At 45.5% G+C, this 17771-nt stretch overlaps 1 protein-coding gene across 1 annotated transcript in view; it reads right to left on the minus strand.

Moving 5' to 3' along the window:
• The window catches only part of RYR3 (ryanodine receptor 3), a 563044-nt gene that overhangs the window by 209625 nt on the left and 335648 nt on the right, over window positions 1–17771 (minus strand). The window contains 7 exon segments of the mRNA XM_060146948.1: window positions 7770–7944; window positions 8537–8742; window positions 9620–9767; window positions 11489–11648; window positions 13282–13365; window positions 14633–14736; window positions 16393–16497. Of these exon segments, the coding sequence (XP_060002931.1) occupies window positions 7770–7944; window positions 8537–8742; window positions 9620–9767; window positions 11489–11648; window positions 13282–13365; window positions 14633–14736; window positions 16393–16497 (982 nt within the window).

A 17771-nucleotide genomic window follows, 5' to 3' on the forward strand; every position in this document is an offset into this window, starting at 1 on the left:
ACAGAGAAAACTCTGTTCACTCTTACAGTGACTGCCTCTCCAAGCTCTCTTCTGTATCCTCATCATACTATAACACTGCCAGGCAGAACAGACCCACGGCAGAAGTTCAGATTATTTGGTGTTCTTGTTTGTAGGCTATTTACGAATCATAATTGTGGACCAACAAATCAGCAGAACTGGGAAAGCACTAATTATCCCAGATCTGGGAAGATGTGCGGCAGGCAGCCAGAGGGCAGCTGAGGCTGCCAGGAGAGCTCAGAAAAGGAGGACGGGCTCAGAGGCTGGTGGCTAAAGCAGGGCTTGGAGTCCCTACAAGGAAAACCGTGTCACTCCTAGGATGGCGGTGCTTATTTAAGGGGATGTTTAAAGGTCTATTTTGAGAGAATTTATGTTCAACAGTAAGTCGCTCATAGAGACCAAAGGCAAAATGCACTCCTCCTAAAACCAGTGCTTATATACTATTATCTAAGCCACAAAGTTTCTATGTAAATAAGTCTCATAAGTGAAAGATAAATCCCTCCCAAACTGAGCTGGTTGCTTTCAGAAACTATGAACTCATTTCGGACACTATTCAATACTATTTCTGAGTAAGAGAGCTCCAGTGAATTCCTAGCAATGACGGTGACATCTGTACAAAGAGCCTCCTCCCAGGACCATCGGGGACTGGTGGTCCCACCACTCGGTAAGGCAGACGGTCTGGTCCATCAGACAAGCACAGATTCATGCACCGTCCTGAGCATTGCTATGTTTCTGGCATGGCATTCGAGACTGGGATAGATGAAACTATCCCCTTCTAGAGACAGAGATTTTTATAAATGAGGAATCTTTGGAGATCTGATTCCAGTATGGAATAAAGACTGATTGTTGGCAAAACTTTTGGGTCCCTACTGGGCCAGCGGGCTCTGCTCTATGCTATGAGAAGATGTGAAGGAAGGAAAAGAAACCATCTTGATCACCAGCAGCTTACAGAAGTGGGGATGACAAATGGAACGCACAAGAGTGAATGTTGTGTGGTAAGACATGCGCACCTACAAGAGAGTACTTTGGTTTTCAACCTGGAAAAGTACCACTATAGTAGTTTTATGTTGGAGACATGATTTTGAAGCGTTCCATCCGTGATGTGAGCAGAGACAGGACATCTTAAGAAAGTCTCTCTTGGATGTGGAGAAAAGGCAACCCTCTTACACTGCTGGTGGGAATGTAAGTTGGTGCAGCCACTATGGAGAACAGTACGGAGGTTCCTCAGAAAACTAAAAATAGAGCTACTGTATGATCCAGCAATTCCATGCCTGGGCATATATCCAGAGAAAACCATAATTCAAAAGGATACATGCACCCCAATGTTCAAAGCAGCACTATTTACAATAGCCAACACATGGAAACAACCTAAATGTCCATCGACAGATGAATGGATAAAGAAGATGTGATACATATATACAATGGGAATATTACTCAGCCATAAAAAAGAATGAAATAATGCCATTTGCAGCAAAACGGATGGACCTAGAGATTATCATAGGGAGTGAAGTCAGACAGAGAAAGACAAATACCATATGATATCACTTATATGTGGAATCTAAAATATGACATAAATGAACTTATTTAGGAAACAGAAACAGACTCACAGACATAGAGAACAGACTTGTTGCTTCCAAGGGGTAGGGGTGGGGGAGGGCTATTTGGGTGTTTGGGATTAGCAGATGCAAACCATTATATATAGAATGGATAAACATTCAGGGAACTATATTTGATATCCTGTGATAAAGCATAATGGAAAAGAATATGAAAAAGAATGCATATATCATTTTGCTGTACAGCAGAAATTAACACAACATTGTAAATCAATTATACTTCAATAAAATCAATAAAAAAAGGAAAGTCTCTCTTCCCCTTTCTTCTCCAATAACTTGAATGATGGGATGAGTAAGCAGCAGATTCAAAAACAATGAGGACTTCTGAACAACCCAGATCATATCAATGACTTCCTAGTTATAGACCCCCTGACAATGCAAGATGCATGCAGAAAGGAAGAAAGGTCATATCTGCATGAGGTCTTTTTTCTAAGGAACTTGGGCTCCTCATTGTTCCTAAGCCATCAGCAGAGGGGACAGTACTTTGCTGAAGATAAATCTGAAGGTTTGAGGAGCTAACAGACTTGACCAAGGTTGTAAGAAGGGCAAGTGACAAAATGGGAAAAGATCCCACACCCTCTGACTCACAGAGCAGCTGACAGTCAGTGTGCAAGAGAGGGGGTGAAGGTTACAGGGGATGAATTTAAACAGCAGTTATGTCCTAGGGCAGAGGGCTGTACGCATTACGGGGCAGAGCGCTGTCCCTCTGAGGCAGAAGCCATCTCTATGGGGGGAGAGCTGAACACTGACTGAAAACAGACTCTGAAACAGAAGTTGGGGATGTCAAAGCAACAGGAGGGAGTGTCAGGGACCTCCTCGGGACTAAGTGGGCACAGTGGGGACAGCTCTGTACAGCAGCAGACGAGAAGCTAAATCCCAGGCTTGAGCCAGAAAAGAGAAACTCCAGAAAGGACCGAGAGCAAAGCTACATCTTCATGAGGCACCAGCACTTTCTCCTAGGGAAGAATACTTGAAAACTGGATATATTTAATCAGCTCCCTCCACCTGGTGGAGAGACTCTGCTCCATTTCTACAACTTCTTTACTTGAGAAGTTACAACTTCATGTAACTTGATAACTCTGCTTGATAGACAGATAAGGGGGAACAATGATGATAAACCCTACCAGCTAATATTTATCAAGTACTTTCTAGGTGTCAGGCCCCGGGCTCAGCGCTCTACAGATTTAGCTCATTATTGTGCCCATTTTACAGATGAGGAAACCGAGGCCTATCAAGTTGATAACTTATTTGCTCAAGTTCTGTCTCTTGGTAAGTATGTGGAGCCAGCATGTGAACAAGGCTGCCCGAGAGCAGTCCAGAAAGAGCAAGCAGTGGGGACTGAGGCCCGGATGACTGCTTTCTAATTCTTATCTCCAGTGACTGGCTTTGAGATGAACTCTTCCTTCACTTTTCAGATGATTTTCCTAAGTGTCGTGTAGTTGATTAGTTTGCCTCTAGATCAGGCAGCTGGAGACCTACAACCACAAAGCACTCCAGGCCCCTTGGAGGAGAGGGGCTGCCTTCTTCAAGTGGCCACACGGCTCGCTGGAGTTGATCTGGATGGACAGATCCACTTGGTAAGGCCACCTGGCATTACCGTGAACAATGTCGTGCACACACAAGGATTTGCACTTTGCACACAACTCAATGAATCCCTAGCTTCAAATGAGACTGGAGAAGTAAGAAAACGGAAAAATAAAGGGGAAAAGCAGTACTCCGTCCCTACATGCGGCCTAGTAGAAGTAATTATGCTGACATCATTGAAGAGGTTTGAGGAGAAAATTTGCAAACGGCCTTACTTGGAACCTAGATGTGCACAGAATTCCTGTTCTAGGAAAGGTATGTCAAGAACACACGCATTTAAATCCTGCAGAGGACCCCAGGTTCTGATAAACTTTGAATCACAAGGCCTCATACGGCTTTGTGATTGGGAGGAGAGTCAGCCAGGAGGTCATCTTTTTATAATTCAGGAGCTTGGAAAGAAACCAATTATCTACACAATCCCAACCATGGATCCATTTTTAGTCCATTTCAGGCTGAAGAAAGACATGAGAGCAAATCACTCCCAGTAATGGAAAGACTCAGATCTTGGGGAGAGGTGGTTAAATGACTGCCCAGACCACCCCTGGGCTGTTTCTGAGAGTCTCAATCCAGCAGCTCATGTTTTACCCATTAATTTTAATTCTCTAAGCCTCACAAAGATGGTGTTCGGGGACGGCACTGAGATGGTCACAAGCCTTGTAGAAAACACAGGAAACAAGAGGCCACGTTCCCCTGCCATAGCACCCATCCGGGGAGAGGATGACAGGGGAAGCTTGGGTACCAGTGTGTCTGTGCGCAGATGGTGGCAACACTGCCCGCAAGGAAGTTTCATCTGCTGCCTACGGAAGAGCTGCCGGCAGAGCTGGGGGATCTGTTAAACCCTGACAGGCCAGTGGCAGGAAGAGCCTTGGAGGCTGCCCCTGCAGACGCTGAAGCTGGAGCGAGGCAGGAGGTGCCCCAGGAGAGTGCCCGGTACAGACAGAACAGGACACCAGCACTGAAGCCTCTTCCAGACAGCATGTTCTGAGGTCTGGCACCATGTGCAGAACTTTCTCTTCCTTTCCTTTAAATGGGATAAAAGAGAACACTAATAGCAAAGGTTTCACCGTGGAAGCTTCTGAGCTTCCGGATGCCTTTTGGCGATAACACTGTGAGCTGTGATGGTCCAGGCCAGGGAACAATGATTGGGAAAATTCTAATGAGGCCGCTAAGAGTAGATCATCTATGATACAGGAGAGGATGGAGATGACAACTTATAAATAACCCAGAGGAAAAAAACCAGCCACGAATGGTAGTGCCTGCCCCCATTCCTTCCCCCAAAGGACTAAAAACTTCGCACAGCACAACCCCCTCTGGGGTGAATGGCCTGCACCAAGGCTAGGGTGCTGGTGACCAGAACACAAACATATAGGGGATTTTGCTTGATATGGGGCTATAATGCACAAGATGTTTTATTTTCAACAGATGCTTTTCCTAACAGCTCAAGGCAAGAAGTGCTGCCTCTTTCCACTTTATGCAGAGGATAGAGATGCTATATGGTGATTCTAGGCCTCTGGGTTATTGTCATCAAAGAAAAGCACGCAGACTCCCTCTCAACTGCCCTTCCTCTGACTCCTGAGCCATCACACAACTGAAAGAGCCTCCCAATGATCTTGTCTCTGTGTGATTAAAGTGCGATACAATACTACAGTACAGTGTGTTAACACAGCACAGTACAATTCTATTATAAAACAGAGTGCTAATAATAGACTCAGTTATTCTGAAGGTTAAATCATGTCTCTGTACACAAAAGGTCTATGAGGCATCTCTTTCATTACAGCACAGCTGATCTCTAAAAACAGAGTTCTCCTAAAACATCCCTCTTCTTTATAGTATTCTTCTGCACAAACCCTAGGACAGCTCCCCATGTCATAGAGAGTGGAGTCCAAGGATGCTGGGCCCAGGTTAGACAATAAAGAAAGTTTTTTGAATAAAAAGACCAAGTCTTGATGTTTGAGGCTATAATCTACACCTTCTTGTTCTTTCCACCTTCATCTTCTGTAAATTCCGTACACAAATCTTCCAAAATGTATCGTCACTCTTTCCTGCCGTTTCCTGATTCCACACTATTACTCGACTCACATCCCCTTAGAAGAAGACCCTTCTCCTCAGAGGTAGACAGCTCATATTTTTTATTTAACCTTCAGTTCCAACCCCATTCTTATAGAATTTTCATGCTGCATTGGTCATTTGCCATTTTTAACCCACCGCTTCACACTGGTAGTTACCTTTCCGTATTTTCATCTGATTTATTTTTCCAACTAGAAAATGAACTCCTTAATTTTGCTACTATTTACAGTTGTGTATACTTTAGACCACTGCTTTTCATACCTTAAAGTGCGTAGGGACCACCGGACTGTCTTGTCTGAATGCAGTTTCTGAATCAGTAGGACAGGCATGGGGTCTGAGAGTCTGCATTTATAACAACTGGACCACACCTTGCGTAGCAAGGCTTCAGACTTTACAGAATTCTTAGAACTCTGCACATAGACAAGAGTCTTGTCTCCTCCTTAGGTTGAGCCAAAGTCTCATAGACAAGTAACCTCCCCAAATCCACACTCAGGGGAACCATAACAAGGTCTCTGGTCTTTGGACTCTTCCTGCTCTAGGGAGCTATGCTCCTTGGGGATGAATCTGAATCTTCTAATTCTTCATTTTCCTCCAACCTCATGAAGAGAGCACTGTCTGTGATGGGTACTTGGTAAATATCTGTTTCCAAAGAGCAGTGCCAGAGGATACTCTTCTCCACTGCCCTCATGCCCACCGACATGATTTCCCCCTCTTTGCCTCTGAACCAGCGCATAAACCATTCTTTCTGCTGGCAACAGCTTTCCTGGTTGTTTCCAAAAACATATTTTTCAAAACTTTGATTTTAAACCTTTTTAGAAGGCATTAAAATATGACCCCATCTGGCTTCAGTCACCCTGTCTTTCTAGGAAAATACGTTGATTTGCAACTTTTCTATTACCCCAGATATGTGGCTCTTCGAAAAATCTTTAAAGCTCTTTTAAGGTACAGTTGGATATGCATGTTGCGGATAATAGATGTCTGCAAAAAGTGTGAAAGTGATTTGTAAAGCTAAAACACATTGTAAATACATAGTATTTTATATGTATTAAAAATACATACTCGGGCTTCCCTGGTGGCGCAGTGGTTGAGAGCCCGCCTGCCGACGCAGGGGACACGGGTTCGTGCCCTGGTCCGGGAAGATTCCACATGCCGCGGAGCGGCTGGGCCCGTGAGCCATGGCCGCTGAGCCTGCGCGTCCGGAGCCTGTGCTCCGCAACGGGAGAGGCCACAACAGTGAGAGGCCCGTGTACCGCAAAAAAACCCACAAAAAACAGAAAAACATACTCATGTATTTCTGCTGCTTTTGCCTGTGCAGTTTTATCTTTTTTAACTTTCAGGGTGGGGAGGGAGGACTGTTTCTTTTTGTAAAGTCTCAGAAATTTAAAGCTACCAGGAACCCTAATCATTTACAGAGAGGGAAACGAGGTAAAAAGACATTAAATAAATGTCTTTCATTAAAAGACATTAAATAAAGTCAACCCGAGATGTCACAGGTGGGAAGGGCAGAGGCAGGACAGGAAACCAGGCCTCCTGACCCAGAGCAGCCTCTTTTCCTCTCGACCTCCCTGCCTCCTTCTCGTCTGTACTGAAGCAGCAGAGAGTGGCAAGGCACCAAGCACAGGGGTGTGACCACAGCTGGTATTAAGTCACTGCCAGAGAATTTTACAACTGAGAAGGATGTTGGCACTTATGCAGTCTATCATCCTGTTTTCTGGTACAGATGTAGGAGGCAAAGCCCAGAGAAGTCAAGCCAAGCCCGTCTGGGAGCCACACGGTTTGTTAGGAGCGAGTCAGCTAACTCCCAGTCCAGTACTCCCTTCTCCTGGTGCCAACAGCCTTTGTACATAACGTAGCTCTGTCGATGGGAAATAAGAAGCGCCCATCGCTCCTCTGTGTAGCCGGAAGCACTGCCCTGACTGCAGTCTATTCACGGCCATTAACAAGTGCAAGTGTGCTTGGGTTTCATAGCATGCTTGACTTTCAAAATAAATTCTGTTTCATTCAAGGGAACAGCTAAGTCAAACTTCTGTGTTTCAGTGATTCTCATCAAAGCATCAAGTCCAAGCATCAACTACAGACATTCAGATTGACAATTCAATTCAGAATATGAGGATAATTCTTTAACTCACCACCTTTCCTCTCCTGCCAGGCTTATCAGTCCACATGCAATTAGCATTTCCTTTGTGATACTGGGAAACGTGAGGTACCTTAACATGCCAAGGCACAGGGCAGGGGATTAGAGGAGAGCCCCTTGGTCAGCCTCTCGGCAAGTTCAGACTTAGATTTACACCGCACACATCAACTATCACAGAATATTATTTGTCTTGATCCTTCAAAAATGATAGTATAAGATCTCATCTTCACCACCAGGGTTTCAAATCTGCAAAGGTCAGTGTGTCCTAAGTGAGGAGGTAGAAGATCTCACCCTGCTCCCTAGATTTCCTTTCATCTCGTAGAGGTGGAAGGGGGGAAAGCTGGTGGATTTACCATTGTCAATCTCGTAGTCAGCGAAGGCAAGCTCAGAGCCTTTGTTGGTGATCAGCAACTCCCCATTCAGCGTGAAGATCATTGAAGCATCATCCAGGTTAATCATACATCCAACCACATCTCCTGGCTGCCAGGTCCGTCCAAAATACCCACTCCCTTGATGCCAACGCTGGCCCTAGAAAACAAGAGCGAGGGCTCAGAGCAATGGAGGTCCTAGCCTAGAGGGCCCTGTACTACTGGAGAAATGACCCCATGAATAATTTCTCCTAATGGGCAGTGGTACCTGGTTTCTACAAGGCACCTCCCTTCCTACCAAGGACAACTCACAGGGAGAAGTGGTCTATCTACAGATGCATGAAACCAAGATATACAAGGCTCATCAGAAAAGGTGGCCTGAGTCTCCCAATACCTAGTCAGCTATGAAAACAATTCGAACTCCCTCTAAGACAAAGTGGTAAGATTTTCCCTCATACTGGCTGCACAGTGTTCTGTGAGCCTCCCCTGAAGAGGGGAACATGGGCTCAGAGGCAAGGCAGATACGGAGGTGACCATGGAAAGGACGAGAGTGTGTAGCCCTCCCTTTCTCCAGAGGAAAGAGTGAAGGGACAAACACTAAGTGATGATCATTCTATGGTCTCAATTAGCCAGTGCGGTGGCTCCTCCCTTTTGAAGCCAGAGATCCAGATACTCAGCACTTTTCACTTCTGGGGAAATATCTGAAGCAGAAAAACCCGGACTGAGGACATGCGGACACCAGCCAGACTCACCCTGCTGCCTTCAAACACAAAGGCCTGGTCATCGGCCCCCAGCTCAACGTCAGGCCGACAGCCTGGCCTGGCCCAGCCGACACGCATGTCTCCTCCGGTCACTACCTCAAACTCAAAATACCACTTTCCAGATCTCACTGCGTAAGAGCGCTCTACCCGGAAAAAGCGGATCTTGTCTATGCTGACTTTCTCCACAGCTGGGTCGGCTATCGAGAAGAAAAGGGAGTAGAGGGTGCAGGAGGGAGAGAGAGAACATAGGTTTAATATTTAGGGAGCATGCCTCAAAAGACTTTCAACAACAAAGGCTGATGACAGATCTGCTACTAGCCAATACAGCATTCTGTTCATAATATAATCATCACTATCATCATCATATCATAATAACAATACAAGCCACCATTCAGTGAGTGATTGCTTTGCAGTAGAAACTAAATCTCAGTGTTTCCTCACAATAATCCTATGAAATCAGTATTACTGTCTTCCTCTTACCGATGAAGAAATTGAGGCTCAGAGAGCTTCACCTGTTCAAGGTCTTAGACCCCATAAACCAAGGAGAGCGAAGATTTGAACCCAGGTCTGTCTTCCTCCAAATCCATCCCCTTAACCAGGTTTTACTGTCCCACTAGCCTATGGTATCCCCTGGGGTATGAGATGGCAGTGACATGTTAAATAACCATAAGCTGGTGATTTTAATCACTGCTAGAATTCAATTTAGAGATGACATTACCTGGCCCCAAAGTAAGCTGCTATTCACATGTTTGGAAAACAAGAGAAATAAAGGTAACTTGGTTTTGTGACCAAATATCCTGAAAAGCTCAGCTATGCTGGAGGACAACTTACTCCCTGTGGGATTATGTCATAGACGTGCTCGTTACAGAAACATCTGTCCATGCGACACTACTTTATTATCAACATGGCCCCTCCTCCCTCCCCCCACTTCTAAAATACACCATTGAGTTTAGCACTCTTTAGCACCACCAGCATTTCTAATAGTGCAAGTCAGACCTGTTGAAAGTCAGCATTCCGCCAGAAGAAGACCTGTTTAGTAAACTGGGGCCAGAGGGAACAATCTCCGCTGATTACCTAGTTCTTGGTCTGATGGCTCAATGTTATAGCCATAGCCAACGAAAGTCCGGACAGCTTCACGAAGGCTATCCCTATTTGACTTCTTGGTACGCTCATCCAATAATGCATAGGGCACCAGACGGGGATTTCTTTTGTTCTTTAAATCCTATGTGAAGCCAGAGAAAAGAGATGCTGAGAAAATGCATTATCATCTTTACAAAGAGCTTGTCCCACTCACACACTCCCAGCAACGGTCCTGGTTTCCTCGGGTGAGTCTGCTAGCTCTTCTCCCAGTGCCTTGATATTTACCAATGTACATATTTGCTGCTTCAAGATTAAATGAGTATAAATGGAAAATTTGTACTAACATTCAAAACTAGCAGTAAAAAACCCATTTCAATAATGCCAGCCTGTGAATAAAATGAAGTGTCATGAAATTGGTTAGAAACCTCCATTCCCAAGGCAAGGCAGATGGGGGTTTGCGTAACTATTCCCTTATGAAAGAGCATGCCATGATTCAAACAGTTATGGCCTCCTCACAACAGATTCTTTTTTTAAATTTATTTTTAAAATTTATTTATTTTTGGCTGCATTGGGTCTTCGTTGCCGTGTGCAGGCTTTCTCTAGTTGCGGTGAGCGGGGGCTACTCTTCGTTGTGGTGCGTGGGCTTCTCATTGCGGTGGCTTCTCTTGTTGTGGAGCACGGGCTCTAGGCACGCGGGCTTCAGTAGTTGTGGCACGCGGGCTCAGTAGCTGTGGCTTGCAGGCTCTAGAGCGCAGGCTTGGTAGTTGTGGCACACGGGCTTAGCTGCTCTGCGGCATGTGGGATCTTCCCAGACCAGGGCTCGAACCTGTTTCGCCTGCATTGGCAGGCAGATTCTTAACTACTGAGCCACGAGGGAAGTCCCAATAGTTCTTAATAGACATCTCTGCTCACAGAGAAACATCTGAAAAGGTGGCAGAGCCACAGTGGGGCCATTTCATTGTAGGAGGCACACATTTGTATTACAATCCTCCTCGGTTCCTTAATGGGGACTAAGAAGACAATAATGACAACAGCAGTGACACGTCACCATAACCTAACCTGCTGTTTTGAACCCCCAACTCCCTTCCCTGCCGCAGTTTCCACAGCTGTGGTCTTCTTGGTTCCAGACGTGTGCAGGTTTGGAGGCTCAGGAATGAATGAACACGTGTGCACACAGCTATCCTTGAACTTCCCTGAGCCCGGTACTTACTGAGACGAGGGGGGCATTTCAGAGTGAGAGGTGTACCAGATGGTTTGGGCCGAACCCTGGTTCTAAACTCCACTTAATTCCTTGCTGGGCTCTCAGGCTGCCTCTGGATAAACTAAGAACCCTGCCCAAGAATCTTGGCCCTGTGGACTGAAGTAAGGGGGCACAGGCTTCTTGGTGGGCTAGTCTGCCTCTCTCCTGGGCTAGCTTCCCCTTCAGTGGTAGATACTTGGGACCATCCCAGAAATACTGCTGAGCTGTGACATCGATTTATGCGAGCCTTACCTTGGCCTTGGAGAGTGCACGAAAGCTCAGCCCTCCGTGAGGCAAGCAACAAGATGGGGAATGAGAGAAGATGCGGCCGGTGGCCATATACACAGGGCAACATGATCACAAGTGAACCCGACCAACAAAGGAAACGGAAGCCTAGCCATTGCTGAAAAACTGGAATTATGCCTGGAGTTAATATCAATGTGACCATTACAAATTCCATCCAGCCCCATGATTCTATAAACAAGGAAGGTGCTGAGGCATGAGGAACAGAGTGCAAGGGCAACCTCCACCTTCCAATCTAATACCCACCAAAGCAAAATGGCATTTTAATGCACGATCACATCTCCTGGCTTCTCCAGCAGGCCTGACCCAGCACGTCTCACCTGTTGAATGCCATAGGTCCATCCTTGTCTTATTCTGTCTTTTGCCCAAACATTGTGTGCATTTTCTGCAAGCTTATCCACTAACATTTCTTGAGGAGGTAACAGCTTCACATCAGACAAATCCAAAGGGGCTGGCTTATAGCCATTGGACATCATGTAGCTAGAAGTAAATGGAAAATATATATTTTGAACAGAACTGTACGGCTCCCCCATTCCAGATTTTAGACCAATAGCACAAGGTCGGAACACTAGGAAAATAAGGCTACAGTCACAGATTCTATCTTTGGCAGAATGGACAGCTCAGCTCTATCTCAAGTCTTTAGTAGAAGACCCCCATCCACCATCCTTTTTGCCAATGCGTGTCACGGATTAAGGCGACCGTTGGAGAAAGTGGATGGTCTGTGCAAATCCACCCTTATTCCTAAGAAAACTACTCTGCCCTACAAACGATGGGCACATTCAGTGTAATGTAACATCACCCGAAGCTCCTTGGTCTCGCTTCAAAAGCACAAAAGCTTATGACCACATTGGCACGGACAGGACCTTGAGCCAAACGGTTTCTTACAAATCAGCAAAGAATGATCACTCAGTCTTAGCAAACTAAACCTTCATTTTGAGAAGTTTAAAAAATCATAACATGAGAGAGTTTGTGAGCTTGAATGATCTTCACGGTTTGCTGTCCAGTCCAGGAGTCACAAATGTCTGTAATTCGACAGATAATTTGATAGATAACGTGAAGACGGGAAAAGCTCAGTGTGAGTCCAGGTAGACGCATCGTGTGAGTGGAGAGGAGCAGGGCCCTGTGTGGAGTGACTCACAGGAGAGTAACTGACCACAGTCACGTGGGAATGTGAGTCCAGAGGCATCCAGGGCCCCAAGGCCACGGACTGCCCAGATCAGGGCCAGAGCCCAAATGTGATGACCTGCAGACCAGCGCTACTCGACCCAAGAACCCGTGAGCAGTGCGAGATACAAGGTCGACTGTAGGCGTGATATTGCCCCTCATCCACCTTCTAGGGATGCCTGACTTTGGGCAGAGTCAACACGTGTTGCTTGCTGAGCACCGCCCCCAGCCACCTCTCAGCTGCTGCCTCTCAGATGAGCTGCTCTTGGCACCAGGAGCTGCCTCTGAGAGTGGAGCCTGGCAGCTTGGGAGTTTCACAGGGAGGAAGAGGAAGATAAGCATTTGATTAAGAGCTGGCACTGCCTTGGCTCATAAGTCACTGCGACACCTGGGTGTGAATGCGTGCACACCCGAGGCTGGCGCGTGTGCGGGTGAGCAAGTGAGCCAGGGGACGCGCCCGTGGGCTCGCATCTGAATGTGTGAGAACACATGGCTCGGTGAATGCACGGGCGAGAGGGAGAGGACACATGCAGATTTAGGGGCCAAATTAAATCTTGGCAGTGACGCACATTTCCACAAGGGACTTGCAAGGTTGGCCCAGTGACAGAGGACTGAATCTTTGCTGTGGCTACCGGCGATCTTCAAGCTCCCGTGCCAACTGCTATTCTTATAGACCAACACGGCGCATCCATCTGAGTGCCACATCTGGCTCAAAACTAACCCTAGGAGATAGTAGTATAGGTCCAGGCAGAAGCACTGAAAATACTCTACTTCAGCCGGCTTCCGTCTGGGGGTTTCAGGGCAGTCTAGGTACCTGGTGGAGACATCCTGAGCTGGTGCTAGAAGTATCTGGGGCCATCACCTGCCTCTGTGCGTGGGCCTCCTGTCCTCCCAGTTTAAAAATTCACACTGAAGCATTAAAGTCTCTGACCATTAAATGATCACCTACTTTTTGGGCAACTTGACCTTCCTGAGATCCTCTTCAGCAGCCGGGTTAACATGAGCGATGTGGCACCCCAGGGCCAGGAGGGTTCTGTGACGTAACAGAGAGAGGAAACAAGGGTCAACTGCAAGGTGAAGGACAGTGAGAACCCTAACCTGTGTGATAAAAACATACAATATTCATTCACTTAGACCAGAGGTTACCAGACTTTTTCTGTAAAGGGCGAGAGAGGAAACGTTTCAGGCTTTGTGGTCTTTATGTCTCTGCTACAACTACTCACCTCTGCCATTACAGAGCGAGAACAGCCATAGAAAATACACAAAGTGATGAGCTTGGCTTTGTTACAATAAACTTTTTTACCAAAGTAAGTGGCTGGTTAGATTGGCCTGTGGACCTTAGTTTGCCAACTCGTGATTTAGACGGTAGCAAGAATGCAACAAAAAGTTAGTTAATAGCCCCTTTGGGAGAACCCAGAGGTCAGCAAGTATTTCCCACGTGCTCCCTGTACCAAGTGTCTTGAGCTGTGTTGGACACCATGAGGTACCAAAGCCACATCCTCAAGAAGGGTCAGTGTGATGGAAGACATCACATACGGGGAGCCTATGAGACAAAGCAAGCTGACAGAGCATCATTATGCCAGCAAGACCACAGTGTTAAAAAGTTCTGCACCAACTATCAGACAGAGAAATACAATGCAGAGAAGCACAGGTAACCAGCACAAAGGGAATTCGAGAAGGGAGATAGAAAATGGGGCTAAAAAAATGAAGATCTGAATCAGGGTTTAAACTACAGGTGGGATCACAGAGAAGCTAAAAGTTACTTCTAAATGGAATTTTTGTGAATTAAACCATGTTTTCCCATTCATTTTTAGAAATGCCTTATCTTTTTTAAAAAATATTTATCATCTCATTGAACCATTACAACAATTATATAGAGATAAGAACTATTACTATCCTCATGTTGTAGATGAGAAAATGGAGACTTAGAGAGGTTAAGTTGTCCAATTTCAGTATGACCTAGAACCTACTATATATATTATCTTCTTTCCTTGATTATACATGAACCAGAAGAGGCACTTGGTCCTTTGATTCTAAGTTTCTCTTCTTTTTTTTCTGCCTACCTTTTCCCTGTCCCTGGCAAATAGCAAATTGTCTCTAAAGAACTATATATGCTAAATAACAATAGTAGATGTGTTATTCACTATGCTGAACCCTTTCGTGGCGTGAATAATCCCCATCCTGGCTAATCTGTCAGAATGCATCACGTTTTCGAGAGACAACAGGTTTGTAGTTTAGTTATAAGGCAGTGAATCATCCACTCACTGTTTAGTCCAAATTCACTTCAATTAAACACTCACTTTAGGGTTTCAGTTGACATTTGTAGGTTATAATTCTTCTCAGTTTCAGGTAGCTTTGAAAACTCAACAAGGCAGGGGTGTTGTCTTTTGTTGTCATCCCGTATCTAGGTGACAACATAAGAAAGAATATAATTTAAGTTTTGACAACTGGCACTGCCTTGGGAAACAGAAAAGACACGCTTTGGAAACATGGCCCAGGTAATTCATATCAGGCAAGACAAAGACAGTTATTTGCTGATAGGCAAATAGACGATCTTCTCTCTAATAAATGATACACGCCGTCCCCAGGCTGCCAGTGGCTTGTGTTCTGTGGACTGCTTCTAGTCAAGTGTCTGCATTCAGAACATACTTTCCTAGAGAAGCCATTTTATGCGTGGTAGTCATGCTCCTGCCTGTCCAAAACTCATGGAACCACAGTGCCACTGCAGGGTAGCATTCTTCAGAACATAAAGGACTACAGAATCTGGGCCAGCACTGTCCAATAGAAGCACGAAGTCAGCCACCAACGTGAACCACATTTGTCATTTCAAATTTCCTAGTAGCCATGTGAGAAAAGCAAGAAAACAAAAAACAAAAACAAAACAAAACAAACGAAAAAACCAGGTGAAATGAATTTTAATAATGTATTTTACTGAACCCAATACACCTGGAACCTTACCATTTTAACAAGTAATTAATATAAGAAATTATTTCTGAGCTACTTTATATTAGTTTTTCATAGAAAGCCTTGAAAATCCAATGTGTATTTTACGCTTACAGCACATCTCAACTCAGACTAGTCACATTTTAAATGCTCAGTAGCCACATGTGGCCCATAGCTACTGTATTGGACGGTGTAGATCCAGACATTAACTAATTCATTCATTCATTCCACAAACATTCGTCGAATGTCTACCATGTGGTGGGCAGTGAGCTAGACCTTAGGAGTTCAGTGGTGAGCTGGGGTAGCCCCAGCCCCATGAAGGATACAGTCTGATGGAGTAGTAATACAATCATCATAGAAATAAATTTACAATTGCAATTGTAATTCGTTCTCAAAGGAGAGGTTTGTGGTGTTAAAAGAGCATACAGCAAAGAGGTGGTCGTATATCAGGAGGATATTTATGGGAGCTATATCAATATATAAGCGCTAGAGTGCAGGGACGCTTTCAGTAACTAAGCTGGAATGTGCATAATCTGAGAGTGCCAGGGTCGTAGGGAGCTTCAGAATCACAGATCCTTCTGCCCTCAGACATGACCTTATACAAGTCACAGAACAAAGTCAATTTACATCCTCTTTGAAAAATGTTTTCTAGTGAAAGAGATTCCTTAACCTCCTCTGCGTGTCCATTAATCTTAGTGATGCATCTGAAAACCACACTAAACAAATTCTGACTCACAACAATGAATCAGCCTCTTTTCACTAGCCATGCAGAGAGAACAGCTTTTTCTGAAGAGAAAGGGAGATGTGAGGCTCTGAAGGAGGAGCTAAGGGTTGACCACATTCGATATTCCCCGAAGAAAATGACCAGCATCTGGGAGTAAGAAGGAGACAGGCTCCTGGGTCTGTCTGTGCAGTGCTGGTCTCCCCAGCACTCCTGACTGCAGTTCAACAAACTCCCAAGCAAGGCTGCTGTACTCAGTGAGAGCTGGATGGGAGTCAGTAAGAACCAGTGGGTTTGGGCTTGTGAGGTTTGTTTCTCATGTGAGTCTTTGAAGAACGCTTCCAGGTAACAAGGCAACCCAACCCTCCACCCTGGCCCGGCCACTCAAACACATACCTTGCCAAAAGTCCAGCCAAGCTCTATTTTATTCATTCCCCAAAGCTCGTGGATGTTTTCAGCCAGCCTGTCTCGGATCTTCTCTAGGTGAGGTGGTAAAACAACCTAAAAGGAAAAGGAAGAAGTGAGAAGTGAGAAGTGCAAGAATCAACCGTACTGAAATCTGTCATAAAATCTAGACAGATCGTGTGCCCCAGGTGAATTCTCTACACATCACCCAGGAGGGGCTACTTCTAGAGATTCCCTCCTCTCTTGGCTTCCCCTGGACCGTATCTCCGCTTCCTCTATACTCTCTCCTTGGGAGATCTCATCCACTTGCAGATGGTCACTCCTGACCATCCAGCCTCCAGCCATGGTCTCTCCTGAAGTTCAGACCTACTATTCCAACTACCTGCAGGATTTTCCCACCAAAGTGAACTCAGCATGTTATTCAAAGCTGAATTCATTATTTTTCCTTCAAAACCTTTTTCTTGTCTTATTTGTATTTCCTCTTTTCGTTGAATGACCCCACCATAAAGTCATCTTAGTGTCTTTTCTCTTGGCATTACATCCCCCACCAACAACACCTAATCAGTCACAAAATCCAACATGTTTATTTCCTAATCATCTTTCTGAAGGTTCCCCTCCTCTACGTCACTCAACCTCGTTATTTTCTACCCGGACCATCGCAAGAGCTTTACAATTGGTCTCCCCAACTCCCCGCCAATCTATTCTTCACGCTGTGGCCAGAGTGATGAGCTCACGACAACACAACCACATCAAAACACTCTCCTCCTAGTACCTCCAAGTGCCCCTTGACACTCCCAAGACACAGACTAGATGTATTAACCAAGCATATAGTGCCATTCTTCAGTCCTCTCGTCACGGTCCTCCCAAACACATTCTTTCAAAGCTCCTGACATTCTCCCCAAAGGTCACACTGTCGCTCAGTTCTGTGCCCTTGCACACGGAACCTTAATTCTTATTAGTACTCCCCATGATACACATCATATGTATACTTCCTACCCCATGCTACATGGCAAATGACAAAGACTTTCTCCTTGGACCAAGCTCTAGATGGGTGCATCTGAGCCATTTCTGACTAGGCTCGATCCTTGGGCCTTGTCCTCAAGATCCCAGTTCTAGCTAGAATCTTGCTAAATTAGTTTAGTGACAATCTACACCCTTGATATGTGATCATCCTCCATGTCTGATCAAACTTATTCATCCCCCATCCTCCCCTAGGTGATATCAGATCTATCTGACCTGCCCTCAGTAAGAATCCTGTTAGATCAGTTTAGCAAGAATCCATCCCAACCCCTGATGTTCCTCTTAGTAATTTTCCGTCACTGACACGCCCACCCCACCTGCACCCCAAACCTGCTCCTTGGCTGTAAATC

The sequence above is a fragment of the Lagenorhynchus albirostris genome, chromosome 1, assembly GCF_949774975.1.
Source record: "Lagenorhynchus albirostris chromosome 1, mLagAlb1.1, whole genome shotgun sequence".
Taxonomy (NCBI): domain Eukaryota; kingdom Metazoa; phylum Chordata; class Mammalia; order Artiodactyla; family Delphinidae; genus Lagenorhynchus; species Lagenorhynchus albirostris.